Source organism: Magnolia sinica, chromosome 9, assembly GCF_029962835.1.
Source record: "Magnolia sinica isolate HGM2019 chromosome 9, MsV1, whole genome shotgun sequence".
Lineage (NCBI taxonomy): Eukaryota > Viridiplantae > Streptophyta > Magnoliopsida > Magnoliales > Magnoliaceae > Magnolia > Magnolia sinica.
In genome coordinates, this window is record NC_080581.1 from 90,479,444 (window position 1) to 90,498,851 (window position 19,408).

General features: G+C 41.7%; 2 protein-coding genes across 14 annotated transcripts in view; both read left to right on the plus strand.

Annotated features, from left to right (window-relative positions):
• The first annotated feature begins 201 nt into the window (after positions 1-201).
• On the plus strand, positions 202-8,748 carry LOC131255370 (4-coumarate--CoA ligase 1-like). The gene is made up of 3 exons (XM_058256062.1): positions 202-458; positions 8,520-8,569; positions 8,630-8,748. Exons 1-3 carry the CDS (start codon positions 202-204, stop codon positions 8,746-8,748), a joined length of 426 nt encoding a protein of 141 aa, XP_058112045.1.
• LOC131256051 (phosphatidylinositol/phosphatidylcholine transfer protein SFH13) overlaps positions 8,286-19,408 on the plus strand; it is a 36,024-nt gene continuing 24,901 nt past the window's right edge. For 3 of the 13 annotated variants that reach the window (XM_058257077.1, XM_058257078.1, XM_058257066.1), the window contains exons 1-12: positions 8,288-8,569; positions 9,734-9,785; positions 10,218-10,318; positions 10,609-10,912; positions 11,312-11,411; positions 12,719-12,985; positions 13,151-13,228; positions 13,318-13,419; positions 13,508-13,557; positions 13,646-13,745; positions 13,858-13,956; positions 14,041-14,154. In XM_058257077.1, coding sequence (XP_058113060.1) covers positions 10,312-10,318; positions 10,609-10,912; positions 11,312-11,411; positions 12,719-12,985; positions 13,151-13,228; positions 13,318-13,419; positions 13,508-13,557; positions 13,646-13,745; positions 13,858-13,956; positions 14,041-14,154 — 1,221 coding nt within the window. In that variant the 5' untranslated portion in view covers positions 8,288-8,569; positions 9,734-9,785; positions 10,218-10,311. Of the gene's footprint in view, positions 8,570-9,733; positions 9,786-9,944; positions 10,011-10,217; positions 10,319-10,608; positions 10,913-11,311; positions 11,412-12,718; positions 12,986-13,150; positions 13,229-13,317; positions 13,420-13,507; positions 13,558-13,645; positions 13,746-13,857; positions 13,957-14,040; positions 14,155-19,408 lie in introns of all 13 variants that reach the window. The other 10 variants (XM_058257076.1, XM_058257079.1, XM_058257072.1 and 7 more) reach the window with 9 other exon arrangements.

The following is a 19,408-nucleotide window of genomic DNA, read 5'->3' on the forward strand; positions in this document are numbered from 1 at the left end:
GCGCGCTGGGAGCTGAGACTGGGGTACTACGGAGGCTGTCAGCACCGGATTCGACGATCAGGAATTTCGTGAGCCCGATTTCCAGGTTTGGGGCGTGACATATTGCTTCGAGAAAGAGTCGGAGTTCCCAAGGCCCACCTCATTTGCCAGAAGACAGCAACTGGGCTATCGAATCTGGGCATCAAGAAAGGCGACGTGATCATGATCCTCCTCGAAAACTCGCCCGAATTCGTCTTCTCCTTCATGGGCGTGTCCATCATTGGGCTTGTGACGACCGCAACCAAACCCTTCTACACGGTTGCAAAGATCTACAAAAAGTTCTCGAGCTTTGCTACGAAGCTCGTTAGCACCCAATCTCAATACGTCATTAAGCTGCGGGACGTCGTCAGCATTCCCGGATCGTCCGTGTCTGATATGGTGGTGCAGTGCAATGAAAGCACTGCACTACGACCTGCATTGTAATCTAACTAACGAGATGCGTGGATGACTCAAAATAGTTCGGCGACGTACTCGGGCCGCCAGCGGACCACGTGTTGATGTTTGGATTCAAACCTTATGAAATGTATATTTTATTAAAATATATAATGCTATACCATCTGGGCCCGAAATCCAAACAAGGCCTTATGTTCTTTTCCACATTTCATTAGGGTTATCCCTTTACACTTCTTCATGTTTACAACATCTATTTCAAATATAAAGTGGACCTAAACCATGTCTGGATTGAAAAAATTCACTCCAGATAAGAAAATTTAGCATTCAAAGTACGGACCGTAAATCGGTTATAACTTTAGATTCGGGATGAGTTATAAGACGCACGACTTATGAATTTTAATCAAAATTTTATTATGAGGTTAATTATCATGTTACTTATTTTTTACGAGAAAATGACTCATTCCCCTTCAAAATTTAAGTTTTTTGAAAACGTACTATTTTAGTAAATTTTACATTAGAAATATCTTTTTCATCTTAGAGTTTTAGTATATAGTGTTTTCTTATAAATTATTTTTTTATTATCATACTATGAGTCATCTTGTGTAATTAGATTATGACTTACTATATTTAGTAAGTTTTAATAGTTTAGGAAAATTCCAGGTTATTTGCAATAAGACTCTTAAGCAGAGTTGCGTTTATTGTTTAGAGCTTTGTAATATTGGAAGTATAATAATGATTGAAATCATTCCCTTTAGTTACTTTGGCTTGTAGTAGTGTCTAATATGCAATATAGAAATGCATAGCCTATTTTGTGTAGCTGACATTCACCTTGTAATCAAATACAAGATATGTCGCCTAAAGGCAACAACTATCTCGTTAGGCTTTCGCATAGCGGGCTTGTTGATGATGACATTGCGTCTTCAGGTGACTAGCAAGCCCTATCACTGGGTTAAATTTCGAGGTTTTACCAGTAGTATGTCACACTCAGAAAATTGGCTCTCGAGTATAGAGACTCAAATCCCGAGTTTCATGGTGTGAACATGTAAAAAATACGCGTGTACAAGTTCCTATGCCTGCGCAGTCCAGTTAATGTTCACTAATTAAAGTAGTTTTAAATTAGCGGCATTAAAAGTTAAGCAAAAATAAATAAGCTTATAAATAGATGAGTAGTATTTAAAATGTACAATTTAAAGAGTTGTGTCTACCCAAATGAGAATTATACAAGTCACAATATACTAACTCAAAATAATTAAAGTATAAAGTTTTCAGTTTTGACCCAATTCTCTAAAATATAATGACGGTGGTGCAAGCTGATTTAAGCTCATCGATCTGAGATCTCAATAACACCGGCCCGTATTGATAATATCACCTGATTGGTGTTTTAAAATACCGTCCTAAGTAGGAGTAAGTGGCTAACTCAGTGGTTCCATTAGTTTTAAGTTATACATATTATTGACTTAATCAGTGCAGGTAATGATAACGTACAAAACAAATTTTTTAAAAGTTAGTTACTTAATATATGATGCGATGTTATGTGCAATGGTTCGCTTACAGTACAACTTGACAATAATTTCCATGATGATATGTGCAATGGTTTGCCCACAGCACTACCCAACAATATTGTCATTATGCGATGCATGATTAGCCAAGTTGTTATTATTTCTGGTTCAAACAACAAGCTGACGAATATAGGATACCGACGTTATATTACGAGTTTTTATCCAGATCACGTGACTTGTTACGACACTTATCGATTACTCGCCAGTGTCTATTGATCCAAATTTAGGTATCACTCGTTATATATCATTAATCAACAATTCTAAAAATATGATACGTAGTGGCTCCTTAATAGTGTCCCGCCCTACTAACTGTATTAGCCAACGTTTAAGATTGTCGATTATTAAGCACAATTTTAGCATAACCAACGAAAATAACCAGAACAACTTGATACTCCATGAGAATGTGATGGATGAAACACAATAATTACAAATAACTTATAATTTACATGTTGTAGTAACTTGACACTCTATGAGAATGTAATGGATGAAACACAATCGTTAGAAATAACTTAGAAATTGCATACCTCGCATATAAAAAATTTAAATTAAACTGTATAAGCTATGTATCTTAGTTTAGATGTGTCATTAACCAAAACCTAAGGGCCTGTTTGGGAGCGTGGATTTGGAACCCCCTGTATTCGGAACCCCCATGATTGGAAACCCCCTGGATTGGCAATCCTCCCAGTGTGTTTGGTACCCTGGAGTGTGAATCAACTTTAATTCGAAAATACCCATGCATGGTATATTTACAGGGGTTTGAATTTAATTACTAAATTAACTTTAATATCCCTAATTAGTGAGATATATAATATTTAACGATGTGGTTGTAATAAACCCTGAAATATATGCTTTGCTTGAAAATGATGAAATTCCAAGTCCTAGATGGACTACAAGCACAAGATTATGTCTGAGCGACCAACCAATGATTTTTAATCCTTGATTAATATGGACAATGTTTGGATGGTGCTGATCATCATTCATGGGCCACGTGCCCAATAGAATGATAGTGTACAGTAACACACATGTTACACATGTAGCTATTAAAATGATTTTAGGGGTAATCCAAGCTCTCACTGTGTATTGCAAATCCTCTCATAGAGGGGATTAGAAACCCGGTTACTTTGTGCTGCCAAAGAACTACGTGTTTGGCCGGGCGCTGGATGTGGTATTAGATGGGATTAGGAGGGTTATCCTACGCCATCTCATCCCATCCCCCATTTGGGATGGTGGGATGTACCTCGCCCTCGTAAACACCGCCCGTAGCTAACATGGATTCCCCCAATCCCAGGATGTGAATTTTCACTTCTATGTGGGGCCCACCAAGATATCAATGAGATATCCACTCCGTCCATCATTTTCACCGGCCTACATTTAGCCATAAACCTGTTTTAAGGCAAATATAAAACAGTGAGTGGGGCACACCACAAGAAGCAGTGTAGATGCAAACCCATCCATTTGGGACGGTCCAAACAGGCTGCGGTATATCCCATGGGCTATCCCAAACCCATGGGATCAAGGGACAAACACTGACACTACCATCATTACCTTAAAATCCATTCCATCCCACTTAATCCCATGGAATTGGTCCGACCAAACACGCCTTAAGGGGACTTCAACCCAACCTTGAAATTATTGGATTATTTGAAAGTAGGATTGATGAGCACTGATTGGACGGTTGAGAACGAAAATATCTATGGTCATATTTCAATTCAGGATTGATGAGCACTGAATGGACGGTTGAGAACGAAAATATCAATGGTCATATTTCAATTCACAAATCAGATTTTAGGGTCGGTCAAAAACGGTTGAGAACGAAAATATCAATGGTCATATTTCAATTCACAAATCAGATTTTAGGGTTGGTCAAAAATATCTAAATAGAGGAATGTGAACCATTGACTGTGAGTGCCGCTATTTACATGGTCTAATTTGAGTTAACGCATGACATGTGCACAAATATCTATATATCAAGTGTCAAATCCGACAGAGTATCAAATAACTCCTCTCATCACGCGGGCCCAGTTTCCACGTGCACCAATTGGGGGCGGCTTGGATCCACAAGGTCGGTCGATCCCTAACTGTGGGGCCCACCGAAATGTATGCGCCTTACATCCACACCGTCCATCAATTTTGACAGCTCATTTAAGGGCATGGTCCTAAAAATTGAAGCTGATCTACGTCTCAAGTGGACCACACGACGGGAAACGGTGGTGACCAACCATTCAAATCTTCTTGTAAGCTACAAAAGTTTTGGATCAAGTTGATATTTGTATAGTCCCTTCATCCAGGTCCTCGTGACCTTATCAACAGGTTGGACGACCAATAAACATTCTGGTAGCCCTTAAGAAGTTTTTAATGGTGTGGATTCAGTCACCACCATTTCTTGCAGTGTGGTCCACTTAAGGGCCCGTTTGGCCGGTCGGATTGGAAGGGATTGGATGGTATTGGAAGGCATTGGAAGTTAAATCCTGGGATTGGCCACGCGTGCCAAATGTAGTCGGTGATCTGATCCCAATCCCATGGATCTTAAGACAATCCACTGACAACACTATTATTACTTTTAAATCCCATCCAATCCACCCTAATCCGTTTAAATTTGCTTGGGACGTATTTGGTTCAAGGAATTGGAAGGGATGGGAAGGTTTAATCCCAGGATTGGCCCGGCGGGCCAAACCGACTGGATATAACAATTCAGGGATATAGCAATCCCATGTGTCTCAAGACAATCCGTTGACAACACCATCATTACCTAGAAATCCATGCCATCCACCCTAATACCATTCAATCCCTTCCAATCCACCCGGTCAAACGGGCCCTAAGATTTCTTTCTGGAATCATGCACTAAAATGAGCTATCAAAATCGATGGACGGCGTGTATATAAAGCACGTAAATCAAGGTGGGCCCACAGTCAGCGATTCACCGAAGCCGTGCTCCAACCAATTGAAAGACTAAGGGAATCGATCCCCCTCACTTGTATCCAGACCATCCAGATTGTGGGTCGTGGATAGAAAATGTCTCGAAACTCAAACAGATCAAGCAATACCAGCCGCTAATTAGTGATTATAAAAATGGATGGTTAAAACTTAAAAGTGAAATAGAGTGGCTTTGACGGTTTAAATTACTGCCACGCGTACGTTTGAGGAGTCACCATCACTTTTTGAACCGTGCAAAACTGACGCCGGAGTCCCTTCATAAGACTTGCCCATTAGAACTTGACCGGAAGCGGATTGGCTGGTGTACCACACACCATCTATATAGCTGCTGTAGGTACGTGTCGTGTGGAGACGAGCACTATCCTCGAGCTCCGGGTTGTACGAATGGTTCAAAAGAGATCAAAGTTACATGGCCCCTACAGTAATGTATTTATTATATCTACACCGTTCATCTATTTTTAGAGGTCATTTTAGAGCATTATCCAAAAAATGAATTATATCCAAAGATCATCTGGACCACACCATAAATAACAGCGGAAATAATGATATTCACCGTTAAACAATTTGTAGGGCCCACTATAATCGTTTATTTTACATCCAATCTGTTCATAAGGTCTAAAAGACCTAATTGAAGAGGAATAACGAATTTCATATTGACCTAAAACTTTTGTGACCCCAAAATGGGTTTTAATGGTAAATGTTCAATCCCCCACTGGTTTTTGCAGTGTGGTCCACTTGATAGTTAGATCTATCTTATTTTTCGTCTCAAGCCTTAAGGTGAGCTCGCCAAATGGATGGATGGTTTGGATATAGTTGGTGTGAAGTACACCAATTCGCCTCCAACTTGACCAGGCCAAGAAATCAGGCGACTGTGCTTGTCAAGTACACGTGCACGATCAGCATTGGTAGTTAGAAAAAATTCACCAGCTGCACATTTACTGTGAAGTGTAGCCCACTCGATGATCGATCTCTCTCGATTTTAGGCCAGGGCATCATTATGTAGGGAAACACACAGATCGGCTTGATCTTAATCTTCTGTGGCTCGCTTAGAAAGTTTTCAACGGTGGACGTTTAGTTTCTAATGTTTCCTGTGGTGTGGTCCACCTAGTATCTGGATCTGAATCTTCTTATTCTTTCTCCCACGCCCTAAAGAGAGCTGTAAAAATGGATGGACGATGTGGATATATAACACATACATCAAGGTGGGCCCCACGGTACCGAATCCACTCCCACGTCCCCATGTGATAATGGACATACGGGATCCCATCAGGAAAGTGGGATTGACGCCTGTGACGGGGAGATGGGGCGATCTGCACACGTCTGTCATCATGCCACACAAGCGAAAGATCCTGACCATCATATGGGTCTCACCGTATAAAGTGTGGACCCATGGACGCTAAAAATTAGCCAATTGGCCAGTTTTCTTCAACAGTCCATCTTATCTCACACGTGTGTCTTTCAGTTGTTCGAACGGCCTGACTATCAAGCAATACGTGTTAACGGTGGGGCACGTGCTATTTCGCACACATTTGCAGCGGCCCCTTTTTTCTCACTCGCTCACTTGCGTCCAGGGGTGTACATAGGGTCAAACTGAGTCGAGCTAGCCTTAGCTCGACTCGGCTCGAACACTCGCTGACCTTAGCTCGACTCGGCTCGAACACTCGCTGACCTTAGCTCGAATTCAACTTGGTTCAGTCCTCAAGCTTGACTGGCCAGCTCGGCTTGGTTCAATCAACAGCTCGGGCTGAGTTCGAGCCAAGATCCAACCGAGTTCGCCATTGAGGCATTTCCAAGAACACCTGAACTGCAACTTAAAAAAGAGAAGAAGCTACCATCTCTTAGTTGTGTCTGTTGCTCCATGGCTTGAAGACGGAACTTCAACTCATTGTTCTGATTGATAAGCCTAGCGGAGTCTCTCTAATTTATACAATGCATGCTCCCACCACTTTCATTCACATTGCTCTTAGCTTTATTGTCACTGCTCTCCCCAGTTTTCATGTCGCTAGTTTTGCTATCCAAATTTTCACGGTTCTCATTGCATTGTTTATCTAAAGCCTTACTAGTATTCAATACATCCATATTGTCTAAGTTCATATATGCAAAGAGTAGGTCATTCATTGCTGCTCCCCTTTCGAATTTTCTCTCCCTAGTCCCTTCCACATTTTAACAAGCATTTGGTGAGCAACATCAATGGCAAAGTAACTGAGCCACCGAGCTAGTTCGATCCGAGTTCGAATCGAACTGGATCCGATCCAAGTCGAGTTGAGCTAGGCCTGCTCGAACTCATTTTCGAGCTAAAAAAAAAACAGCTAGGTTGGAACTCAGCTTCGAATTGAGTTGAATCGAGCTTTTTCTAGTTGAGTTGAACGACCTAACCGAGCTAGCTCAGTTCGTGTACGCCCCTACTCGCGTCCCTTGAACGAGAAGCTCGTGCGCCGCTAGCCATCTGGGCGGTGTGGATCACGGTTCAGTGCAAGATGATCCTGGCCATTATAAGCCGTCGAACAACTCGGGTGTTTTTATCCATCAACAGATCTAAACCCGGGCCCACTTTTTGGAAAATCATACATTTCGATTGGCATATTCATATTGTGACCGACATCACGGACGGCTTCGATCATATATACGTGTGGCTCAACTTGGGTTCTGCGAATCCACTTTAGTAGCGTGCGGACCACAGAGCCTATATACTCCCCGCGTTCCTCCCAATAACTCGGCGGTTTCTGCGATCATCCACCCGATCTTGGGACGGGACTTTCCTGGTGTTACACAGGAATCCCAGTAACTCCAAGCTACGTGGGGGGCCACCGTTTTTTAAAATTTTATATCCACTCCATTCATCCGTCTCAATAGGTCATATTAGTACATGATCCATGATCTGATGGATATACAACACTCAAATGGGCCACACCACAGAAAAAAGTGGATATGGAAACACCAACTGTTCAAACCATCCTGGGACCCACCATGATGTTTATATTCCATCCAATCCGTTAATAATGTGAATACAGTATAGATGAATGAAAAAAACAAACATTATAGTGATGTAAAACTTATCTAGCCGTTCAAAGACTGATTAAATGGCGAAAATTCAATCACTACTGGTGTGGCCCACATGAGTTCTTTATTTCTCTATTATTTGTTAAAATATAATAAAATAATATGATGAAACGTATGGACGGAATGAATATTACAAAAACATTACGTGAACCCTACAGAGCTTGGAGTAGCAGGCGATTCTGTTAACCCCGGGTTACACGTAAGTCCAAGTACCCCGATCCAGCTGAAAGCGGTTTTTCTAGAAAATATTATTTTAAAAAAAAAAACGGACACGTATATATAAAGCACCGGAAGAAAGAAACGAAAGAGAGCGGCGTTGAGATATCAAAAGCGCTGGAAGCTTCGAATCTCTTCTCCAGAGAGAGGGAGAGCGAATCCAACGCTCCCCAACAGCCCACTGCTCCAACCCTAGAAAAAACGCTAACCTGAAAAGGACGTCCTATAATTAGAAAAATCTTCTCCCTTCTCTCTCTCTCTCTAACCTTTCCTCTTTTAGAGCCTGTGATCTTCGTTCTTGAAGGATTTCTGCTGCAGATCCCGCTCCGGAATCGATGTTCCAGCTCTCGGATTTGCTTTTCTGAGAGGTATCTTTCGCATTCTCGTCGTTTCTGCTTGAAATTTAGCTCTGGATCTCTTTTTGGCAGAGATTCCTCGCGTTTTGACATCTTTAAATGCGGATCTGAACCAGTTTGGACCATTTTCTGACGAATTTCCGCTTTCAGCTCTGGAACCAGCTCTTACGCTCTCAGAATTTTGTTTCTGAGAGGTTTCTTTCAAATAATTGTCTTTTCTGATCGGATTTAAGCCCAGAATCCCTTTTCTGTGGAGATTCTCTAACTTTTGAGATCTAATTTGCGGGTTTCAGCTCCTGAATCGGGGTTTCTGCTCTCCGGTTCGGGTTTTGTGAAACGTTTCTTTTGGTTTGCTCGTTTTTAAAGGAGATTCTTTCGATTTGAGAACTTAAATGCGGATCTGCACTTGCTTTTTTTTTTTTTTTTGCCTTCTCGGTTTTGAGAGGATTCAAATGCCAAGATTTCAATGGATTTTGCGGGAGTTTGGGAAATTTTAATGCAGTTCCTGTTTCTGGAAAGATAATGTCTAGTAATGGTTGAAGAAAGCGTGGGTTTGGAGGATTTTGTGTTCGGAAATTGCTGATTTCCACACTTGAATTAGGGTATTTTTTTTCTCTGTTTCTGCTTGGAATTTAGCTTCAGATCTTCTTTGATGGAATATTTTTCATTTTTCGATCTTGTTTTGGGGTGGGATATATGAATCTTTACTGTTTTATTTGTTTTGAGGGAAAAAAAAGATCATAGAATTAGCAAAATTCGTAATGTGATTTCCAAGTTTAAGAAAATGTAGCGAGGATTTGAGTAGTGTTTTAAAGTTTCACTGCATTTGAATGATTTACTACTGCTCTATTGTAGGTTTAGCTCCAATATCTGGTTGCAGGAATTAGCCTTTTGGGATGCTTGTCGATGTCATGATACTTATTTACTTCTGCTTGAAATTTGGCTTTGAATTCGCCCAATGGATATGCTCTTTCTTTTTCTACTTTTTTTGAGATAATGTTTTTGCATAAGGATACATTGATTAAAAAAGGAAACGCACAGCTGAACCATTTTTATGCATTCACTGCCAAGAATCATCCAATCTTATAAGAGTTAGTGAGAGTTAACAACTACAATGCCTTCTGTTTATGGTTATTTAATGGTGAGCTGATCTGAGTAATCATTTGAGAAATGCAGGTTCGGGGTTGGACGTTCACAATATTTGCTGGATCATGAAATTTTTGACGAGGTACGTTTGATTCCTTTGGCTATTGTTTGAATCTTTTGCTGGATTGGAAGATGTAGGTTTGGATATGTGGAAAACATTTTTTTTTTGTTTGTTTTCTTTTTCTTTTTAAAATTCCCTTGGAACCCCTGGTTTGATAGAAAATAAAAACACAATTTTCAGAAGAAAAGAACTGATGAAAGAAAAGAAGTGTGATGTTTCTTCTAGATGACCTGCTCTTGTTAAAGGGTACAAAAAGACGTGTGGATTTTGGCATTTTATTTTGTTTTTGTTTTTGTTTTCTTCTTCTTCGTTTCTTTATTTTCTTTTTCTTTTTCTTTGTTTTTTTAGGTCATTCAACAGCTGTGTTGATTTTATTATTATTATTATTATAATATTAACATTTGAACATTTGTTTGGTTGCTTCTATTGTTTTTTTTTTTTGGGTTTTTCCAGTGTAGATTGGTGTGGGTTTTCATGAGCTTGGAGTGCGTTTCAGTTCGTCTTCCAGAGCTTGATACCTGATAAATTTCTATTGCATTGCCAGGAAATGTCAGGTAAGTCTTATGGGATTATCATTGTGTTACCATTCAGTTGAATTGAGGATGTAAAGGACAGGCTGGCTCTTATATCTTTATCGTATAGATTTTGCACTGGCTAATTGAAACACCATAAACGGTTATAGGGATGATAGAAATGTCACAGGAATGGTATTTGTCGGCTTTGTAATGTGCAATATTTCATCATGCGTATTTTTCTATATAAAAGATTCAGTGTTTTCCCCCCTCCCTTCACTTATTGGCCTTAGTACAGCATTGTCTCATTTTAATTTGTGAACTTTTTGAAGGTCCAGAAGGAGTGGTTACTCAGGACGAAAGAAGAGAAAGGAGATCAGATGTTGAGAACTCAGAAGACGAGAGACGACGAACGAAAATTGGAGCTCTGAAGAAGAAAGCGTTAAATGCTTCAAACAAGTTCACACATTCTCTAAAGAAACGAGGTAAAAGGAAAATTGATTATAGGATACCTTCAGTTTCAATTGAGGACATTCGAGATGCAGAAGAGGAGCGTGCAGTCAATGCTTTTCGTCAAGAGCTCCTTGCGAAGGATTTGTTACCAGTTCGGCATGATGACTATCACACATTGTTGCGGTCAGTTACTTTTTTTTTGTTTTGTTTTGTTTTTTTTTTTAATCTATAATTTTTTTGCAAACAAAATATCCTTTATACAGTAGATGGATCTTCTGTTTGACTTGCATGAGCCTTCATATGGACTAAGTTGGCTAGTTTTGTCACCTGCTCCTAGTGGCATCTTGGTTTGCTCAGATACAATCATCTTGGATTGATGTGTTGTTGTTTAAATTTTACAATGGTGGGGCATGAGGTGGTAATGATGGTTGAATTTCTAAGATTCATAGTTCTGTTATAATTGAGTTTTCCCTGTCCTTTGAAAGTGAGGTTGCAGTTCATTTTTCTTCCCCATCTTTTTTTTTTTGGCTTCCATGGTTTGTATCTCCGATCCTTGAGCAGCATTCCCTTTTATTGGTGCAGATTCTTGAAAGCTAGGAAATTTGACATTGGCAAAGCAATCCACATGTGGATAGAAATGCTTCGATGGAGAAAAGAATATGAGACGGATACCATATTAGAGGTTAGTCTGCCATCCTCTGTGTGTGTGTGTTGACCTTCGTGGGCCCCATGATGATGTGTGTTGGACATCCACAACATGCATTTGGTGGGTTCCCTCAAGGACTTGGGATGTCCCAAAAATTAGCCATATTCAGAACTCAAGTGGGCCACACCTTCTGAAACCATTTATATATGTATATGGGTTTCGTTATCCCCGCCTTCATGGGTATGTTAGCAACATCCCAAAACCTTTCAAATGGTACCCGGGATGCCCAATTGTCGATTTGAACTGTTCATTCTTTCATAAAAATAGGGGCAAGCCATGGTGCAAAAATCACACCAATTGGATGATCCTAAGCATCCAATCAATAGCATGGAAAATGGACAGTCAAGATTGAGTGGAGATATAAAATAGGTCCAATCATTATCTTGAAACATCTATTTGATAGATCTCACTTTATATTACTTGTGATTCCAAGGTAGCCCTTTGATTTCATGATCCTATGAGATTTATGGCTTATAAAAAACAGGCAGTTGTAACAAATTGGTTCCATTCAAAGCTTTATGAGCATCTAATCAATGTGATTCTTGCACCATGGCTTACTCCCAATGGCACTGTTGAATAAACTGTACCGATTGATTATTTGGTGTCCCACGTGTGATTCAAAACCTTTTTAGGATGGTGCTAATGTCCCCATGAAGGTGTGGACGTTAGCATTTCCCTACACACATCCAAGCAATTCCATCTAAATATGCATGCATGCTCAAATATTTTGTTTTCAATAAAATGCACACATTGCTCCCATAGTCACGTCAGATTGTAGAATCTACTGTTATGAAAGAGGAGATATGCATTCATACTCAGCTTGTTCTTATTTTTACAAATGCAATATCCAATTTAGTACATTTCAGATCTTTTCTCAAATCCTCCAACGAAAAACTTCTTATTGTGCTTAAAAGCAAACCAGAAGTGTCTGGGGCCTCTTGAATGCATCAGGCAACCTGAGTATTTCCTTTGATTGTTATAATGGTTTTCATATGTAATTAGTTTTGCATCTATGTTGGATTCTGGTCCGTAATGTATCGCTGTATTTATATTTGATGCATTATTACACCCTACCCCTTTTTAAAGCTGAACTCCATATGCAACCAGATGATCTTCCTGATGTGTATTTTTTTCTTACTTATGACCAAGTATGTATTATCCAAACTGTACTTTGATAAGTTCATAGTTATGTCAGAGGATTCCACCGTCTACTGCATACAAAACATCATCTAACTGTCCATTTCTAAGTTCTAACACTGATAATACATTAAACTGAATTTAAGGACTTCGAGTTTGAAGAGCTGGATGAGGTCTTGCGTTATTACCCTCAGGGGTACCATGGAGTTGATAAAGAAGGGAGACCGGTCTATATCGAGAGGCTTGGGAAAGCTGAACCAAGTAAGCTAATGCACATCACTACAGTTGAGCGTTACTTAAAATATCATGTGCAAGAGTTTGAGCGGGCCTTCCGGGAAAAGTTCCCTGCATGTTCAATTGCCGCAAAAAGGCATATTGACACAACAACAACGATCTTGGATGTGCAAGGCCTGGTATGTACCATTATTTTTAGTCAGCCTTGACCATTATGAATTTCATCTCTTGTATCTCTCATCTTTAAGATAGGTGTTTGTTATGTTTGGATATTCTGGGTCATTTTCATGGATATCGGTAGGACAGTTACAGCCCCTCAACTGGTATTTATCTGCGACGTGCAGGGTATGAAAAATTTTGGCAGGAATGCGTATGACCTCCTTGTTGGCATGCAGAAAATAGACTCCAATTACTATCCTGAGGTACTTGATTCACATGGCAAAAAAACTATATTTTCTACCAAAGTTGTTTGCTAATGGAAGCTTGTTTTATTTTTATTTATTTAATGCAGACGTTGCACCAGATGTTCATTGTTAATGCTGGTCCTGGTTTCAAGGTTCTTTGGAGTAGTGTAAAGAAATTTCTGGATGCGAATACTATTTCAAAAATACATGTATGGAAAATGTCTTTCTAGGAAGTTGTCTATTTTCTATAGTTCTTTTCAGCCTTAAGTGGAAATTGTATTTTTCACTAATTTGCAGGTGCTAGGGTCCAAATTCCAGAGCAGACTACTTGAAGTCATTGACTCAAGGTTTTGATCTTTGCTCATTAGCTTTCATTGTTGGTATTAATGAAATGTAGGATATTTTTTGTGGTGCTTACATTGCTTTTCCCTTCAGACAACTGCCAGACTTCTTTGGGGGCTCATGTTCGTGCACTATGGAAGGAGGGTGTCTAAGATCTAATAAAGGACCATGGAATGATCCTGAAATAATGAAGGTAAGGTGCTCATTGTCGTGTGAAATATAATATTTCTATTTAAATTCCTATGTATAAAATTTTCTGCAGGTATGGTGCATGTTGATTAACTAGTTCACTGAAACTTATGTAGCTTATACATAATGGTGAAGCAACATTCATAAGGCAAATCACACAAATGTCAGATGGAGGACAGAGAATTAATTCCTATACTAAGCTACGCCCATTAAAGGTAAGTTGTGTTTGAGGTATGATACTAAAACGCAGTTTATCTAATTCACTTGTATATTAATCCTGTTAGTTCTTTGCATATCAGGGAAGGAGCAGCAATACATCAACAGCTGAGTCAGGTTCAGATGTTGATGATCTTGGTTCTCCTACTGGATTAAGCGGTGCTGGGTTCACTCGGTTGGCACCTGTTCATGAAGAAGTGAGTCGTCTTCTTCTTCTTCTTCTTCTTCATTTTCATTTGGTTATTATTGCATATTTAGCAGGCAGTGCCTGCACAGTACCTCTGTTACCAGAACGTGAATCTGTGAATGGGGATAGGAGCTTGCACAATGTTTTTAGTAGAGGATTCGTGGATTAGAGGGGTGGCATATGAAACCAATTAATAAACATATCAAATGGAAATGTTTTGTAAGTTTTGAAATGAAGTTGAGGAATAACATACTTTCGCACCTCATATTCGATTCTGATTATGTTTAGTTTGGAAAAGTGTATAGTATCTGTTATGGGAAAAATGGTCCGATCCATGAAAGGAGCTCGAACCAACAACCAACACGAACCAATGGGCCAAGCTACTCGGAGTATAACTAAGGTCAAAGCCGGCACGACCACTCCCAACAGGTAGGGCTGTACACGAGCAGAATTAGCTTGGTAACTCGCTCGACTAGACTCGACTCGAAAAAGCTCGATTCAACTCGGTTTGAAACTGAGTTCGAGCCGAGTCAAGCTGATTTTTTGAGCTCGAAAAAAATTTCGAACCGAGTTTGAGCTTGCCCGAGCTCGACTTGACTCGGATCAAACCCAACTCGAATCGAACTCGGATCGATTCAGTTCGGTGACTCGGTTACTTTGATATTGCTGTTGCTCACCAAGCGTTTGATGAAATGACTCAATGAAGTGTGGCTAGTGGCAAGGAAGGTACGTATATGAAACAAATACCCTTTTTTTTTCTTGATTTTTATGTTGTTTACAAGGTGTTTGATGAAATACCTATAAATCTATTGTTGTTGTTTTACATACAACAAGATTTTGAAAGTGCAGTTCATGTGCTTGTGAAAATTTGCACAGGCGAACTCGGCTCGATCTTGGCTTGAACTCAGCTCGAACTGGCCCGAGCTGCTGACCGAACCTAGGTGAGCTGGCCAGTCTGGCTCGAGGACCGAGTCGAGCCGAGTCCGAGCTGAGGTCAACAAGTGGCCGAGCCGAGTCAAGCTTGGCACAGCTTGACTCGGATCGACTTGTGTACACCTCTACCAACAAGCTTCCCCGAAGAACAACTTATTACGGTTGTCAAGCCCGGTGAAGGAAACTAAGGGCTACCGAGGTTAGTGATCACAAAGACATCACGAGCTTGCTTGGTTTGTATTATCATCGGAATGACACTGACCTTCTGATAACGCGGTATTGTTCAAGGTGCCGCTACCTCTACCGTCCGACCTTATCTATGGGTAAAGCGGGTTTATTGGCTTCCTACTGACGATCGATCTTATCCAAAGCAAGCGACCCGAAGGTCTTTCTTGAGATCTCGGGGGATAGAATTGGAATCCCGGAGATCTCGGACGTCGAAGATCTGGGGAAGATCTCCGATACACTAGGAGTTCTAATCCGACGGTGTGATCTTCCCTCTATAATAGAAAAGATCTTCCAACGGCATGATCTTCCCTCTAACAAAAATGATTTTCCGATTGTGTGATATTCCCTCCATTATAAATAGGGAAAGCCCCTAATGGTGAAAGGCACAACACACAAACTGTTACACACTAATAACCCCTTTCCTTTAAGACCATGTCTACAAAGACCCAGATCCCTGACTTTGGCATCGGAGGGTCCCATGCATTTTGCCAGGGTCTTGTTTGTTTTATGTGCAGGCACTCAAGGGTCTAAGAAGGGTCTATTGAAAAACTGCATCAATAGTTTGGCACCCAAGTCGAGCTTAAGGACTTGCATGGTCAGATCGGGGATATACGATAAGCCTACTGTGCAAATGCTCCGACTCCAATGGAAGCAATAATGGAGGGAACCGAACCTCTGTTCACTGCTGACATTATGCAAGCTCAACTGCAGGACAGGTTCTGTATGCCATAATTCACCCCCTTCTCGGGAACAACCGACTCGTTCTAACATCTGGAATCCTTTAGGGTCTGGAAGGAGCTCCACAATGTGTCCACTGCAGTGATGTGCTGAGCATACTCATTAACCCTAACTGGAGTTGCCCGACTGTGGTTCAAACAACTGAAGTTGAACTCCATCAGCTCATTCTCCCAACCCGGTCAAGTTTTTGTCATGAACTTTATCAGGGGGAAAGAAAGACTCGAAGTCGACTTGGATCGTACCGCCTTGAAGATCTGGAAGGTCAGCTCCTACCTCACCCATGGAATGTTGAACATTTCAAGATTTACCATTCCTAAGGAACTGATTCATATCAATCACATAGCTTACTATGTATTGGTCGCGTTCAAGTTAGTGCAATGAAATCCTGCAGTATATTTCCTACTTCCGTACCTGTAAAGGACTGTTCATCGAAACAATCTACAGAGGGCTTCCCAAGACAACTAGGAAGAACAACCCCTATCAATGTGCCGACCCCCCAAGTGGAGTTCGGGTTCTGTACTGCTGGTGCTTGCATATATGTTAGAATACTACTAAGGATTCTCCTTAATATAAAGGGAAAAGAAACCTAATCGACTGATCGGATCCCGAAAGGAGCAAATTTCTGACGACTACTACAACTAAGGTATTCGATGGACTGGTCCTCTTCCGAGAATCCGATCTATCTACTTAGAAACAATTTGCATACAAGCACTATGCCAAAAAGTGAATTCTATTGATAAAGCTCCAAGGAGCGTATTACATTAAAGTCCACAAAATTGAAGATACAGAAGGGGCTTGTCTTTAAGCCTCTGGAGGCTGCTTGGAAGGCACGTCTTTAGCAGGGGCCTCAAATTCAGAGCTAGCATCCTCAAAGCCAGAGAGGTCTAGTTTTGGATAGGCCTCCTTAACCTCTTCAATGCACTTCATGAATGCCATCCGATATAAGGCATCCCTATCTTCCAAGTATTCTTTGGAGGACTTGAATTCCTTAACGGCGTCTGCTCGAGCCGAGGAGATAGCCGCCCTAGCCTCTACTTCAGCCTCCTTGGGCTTCGCCTTCAGCTCCACATTGTCGACCTCCCATCAAGCCGACCTGTCAGAAGCCTCTGCGAGAAGCTTCTTTGTCGCCTCTAGCTTGGCCACCAGATCTGAAGCTCGAGCCTTCGAAGCAGAGCGGGCTTGGTTAGCCGCAACGGCCGCAGCCTGAGATTCCTTGGCAACAATGTGGAATTGTTCGACTTCAACTCCCTTTTGCAAGAGTTTATTCTCGCCCTCCCATGCCTCCCACAAGCGTACAATATCGCAGTGTACCTAGGTAAGTGGCAAACTACCAAAGGAGCAAGAGAAGATGTCAGAAGTCGAACAAAGAAAGGAGAAATAACAAGTATTTAGAGGATCGACTTACTCGAAGAAAACTCTTTGTCGCGGACGCAAGGATCGTGTCTGGCAAAGAGTCCAGCATGACGAGGAATTCAACATTGGATATATGTCGTTCTGCCCAAGGCATGAGCTCCTCTATGACTCCACGCGTTGTCCTGGAAGTAGGGGTGTACATCGAGTCAAACCGAGTCGAGCTGGTCTCAACTTGACTCGACTTGGCCACTAGCTGACCTCAGTTCGAACTCGGCTCGGCTCGGTCCTCGAGCCTGACTGGCCAGCTTGGCTCGGTTTGGTCAGGAGCTCGGGCCAGTTCGAGTCGAATTCAATCCAAGATCAAGCCGAGTTCGCCTGTGCAACATTTTCACAAACACCTGGACTGCACCTTCAAAATCTCACTGTATTTAAGACAACAACAATGGTTTTACAGGTATTTTATCAAACACCTTCTAAGCAACATAAAAATCAAGAAAAAAAGGGTATTGGTTTCATATACATACCTTCCTTGTCACCAGCCACACTTTGTTAAGTCATTTCATCAAACACTTGGTGAGCAACATCAATATCAAAGTAACCGAGTCACCGAACTGGTTCGATCCGAGTTCGATTCGAGCCGGGTTCGATCCGAGTCGAGCTGGGGTAGCTCGAACTTGTTTTCAAGCTAAAAAAATCAGCTCGACTCGGCTCGAACTCAGGTTTGAATCGAGTCGAATGGAGTTTTTCGAGTCTTGGTTCGTGTACACCTCTACCTGGAAGGACGTTGTCCTTCCCCTCGAGCCTCAGAAGGCCCAGCAGGAGGCCCGCTGGTCTCACCGGCCTTTACTGGTCGAGCCTCGACAACTCCCTGGATCTCTGTGGGAGAAGCCTCCTCGCGAGTGGTCGCCTCAACCGTTGCTTCAACAGCAACAGGGGCAGGCTCAGTGGCCGTCGCCTCATCCTTAACCCCCACAACAGTGGGAAATGAAGGACTGACTCTCCCTTTACTTTTGGAGGTCATCTTTGGCTTCTTCGCCAGCACAGTCTCCTCGGGGAGAGGTGTCCTGCGCTTTGAGACGGGCTTCAGGCATTTTTACGTCAGTTAGAACGGAAATGGATTTAGTTACAAATTCATAAAATTTTTAAGTCCTAAAGGTCGGCCAAAGCTCTTACTTGTAAGCTTGGTGTCAAGACCCGACTCAAGCAGGAGCTCCGGTTGAAGAAGTTTTCTCCAAGATTGGTTTTCCTCTCCTAATGACCTTGCCCCTTGAATCCGAGTAAGAGATTCGTCTTCGAGGAGGGATGGGTGTGAGAGAATATCTGCATCAAAGAAGGCATGCACGAATGATTAAGAACACCAGAGATCGACCAATTGAGAAACGACCAAAAAAAAGAAGAGCTAAGTACAAAGAAAGCAGACTTGGGGTAGTGAATGCGGGACCAAGTCATGGCGCAAGGTCAAACCCGATACTTCCCAACTGCCAGAAGCCCAGAACCACCTGTCCTTCCAATTTTTATTGGAGGTCGGGACGTCTATGACCATACCCCCTCTGGTCCCCCTCCAAGCAAAAAGGTAGTGCTAGCCCTTATGAAAACGGTTGGGCTTCAGCTGGTACATGTGGAGGAATTCATTGACAGTAAGTTCGGGTTGCTTAAGGTCAGACCTAAGGATGGAGTAGCCAATCACCTCGTTCTAAGCATTGGAGATCAGCTTCCCCGGGCCCAACTCCAGATGAGTAAGCACTCGTCTTACTATATTTTGCAGAGGGAGCCTCAGGTCGCACTGAATGGCGACCTGAAAAATGGCAACTCCTCCCTTTGGAGGATGAGTAGGGAGCTTGTCCGGTGATGGAACTCGGAGGACTACTGACTCAAGTATATGGTACCCCAACCTAATCTGAGCTAAGTCATCCTCCTTGAGGATCGATCTCACGAGGCCTCGCTCCTCTTCCTCATCCTCCATGGGGGATTCGTCTAACTCCCCTTTACCAGGCAGATCATGCTTCGCCCTA

Coding starts and splice junctions, on each gene's coding strand:
- LOC131255370 (XM_058256062.1), top strand. CDS start 202: ATGATCCTCCTCGAAAACTCGCCCGAATTCGTCTTCTCCTTCATGGGC. Junction 459..8,519: donor ACTGCACTACGACCTGCATT/GTAATCTAACTA, acceptor TTTCTGCTGCAG/ATCCCGCTCCGGAATCGATG. Junction 8,570..8,629: donor CGGATTTGCTTTTCTGAGAG/GTATCTTTCGCA, acceptor TCTTTTTGGCAG/AGATTCCTCGCGTTTTGACA.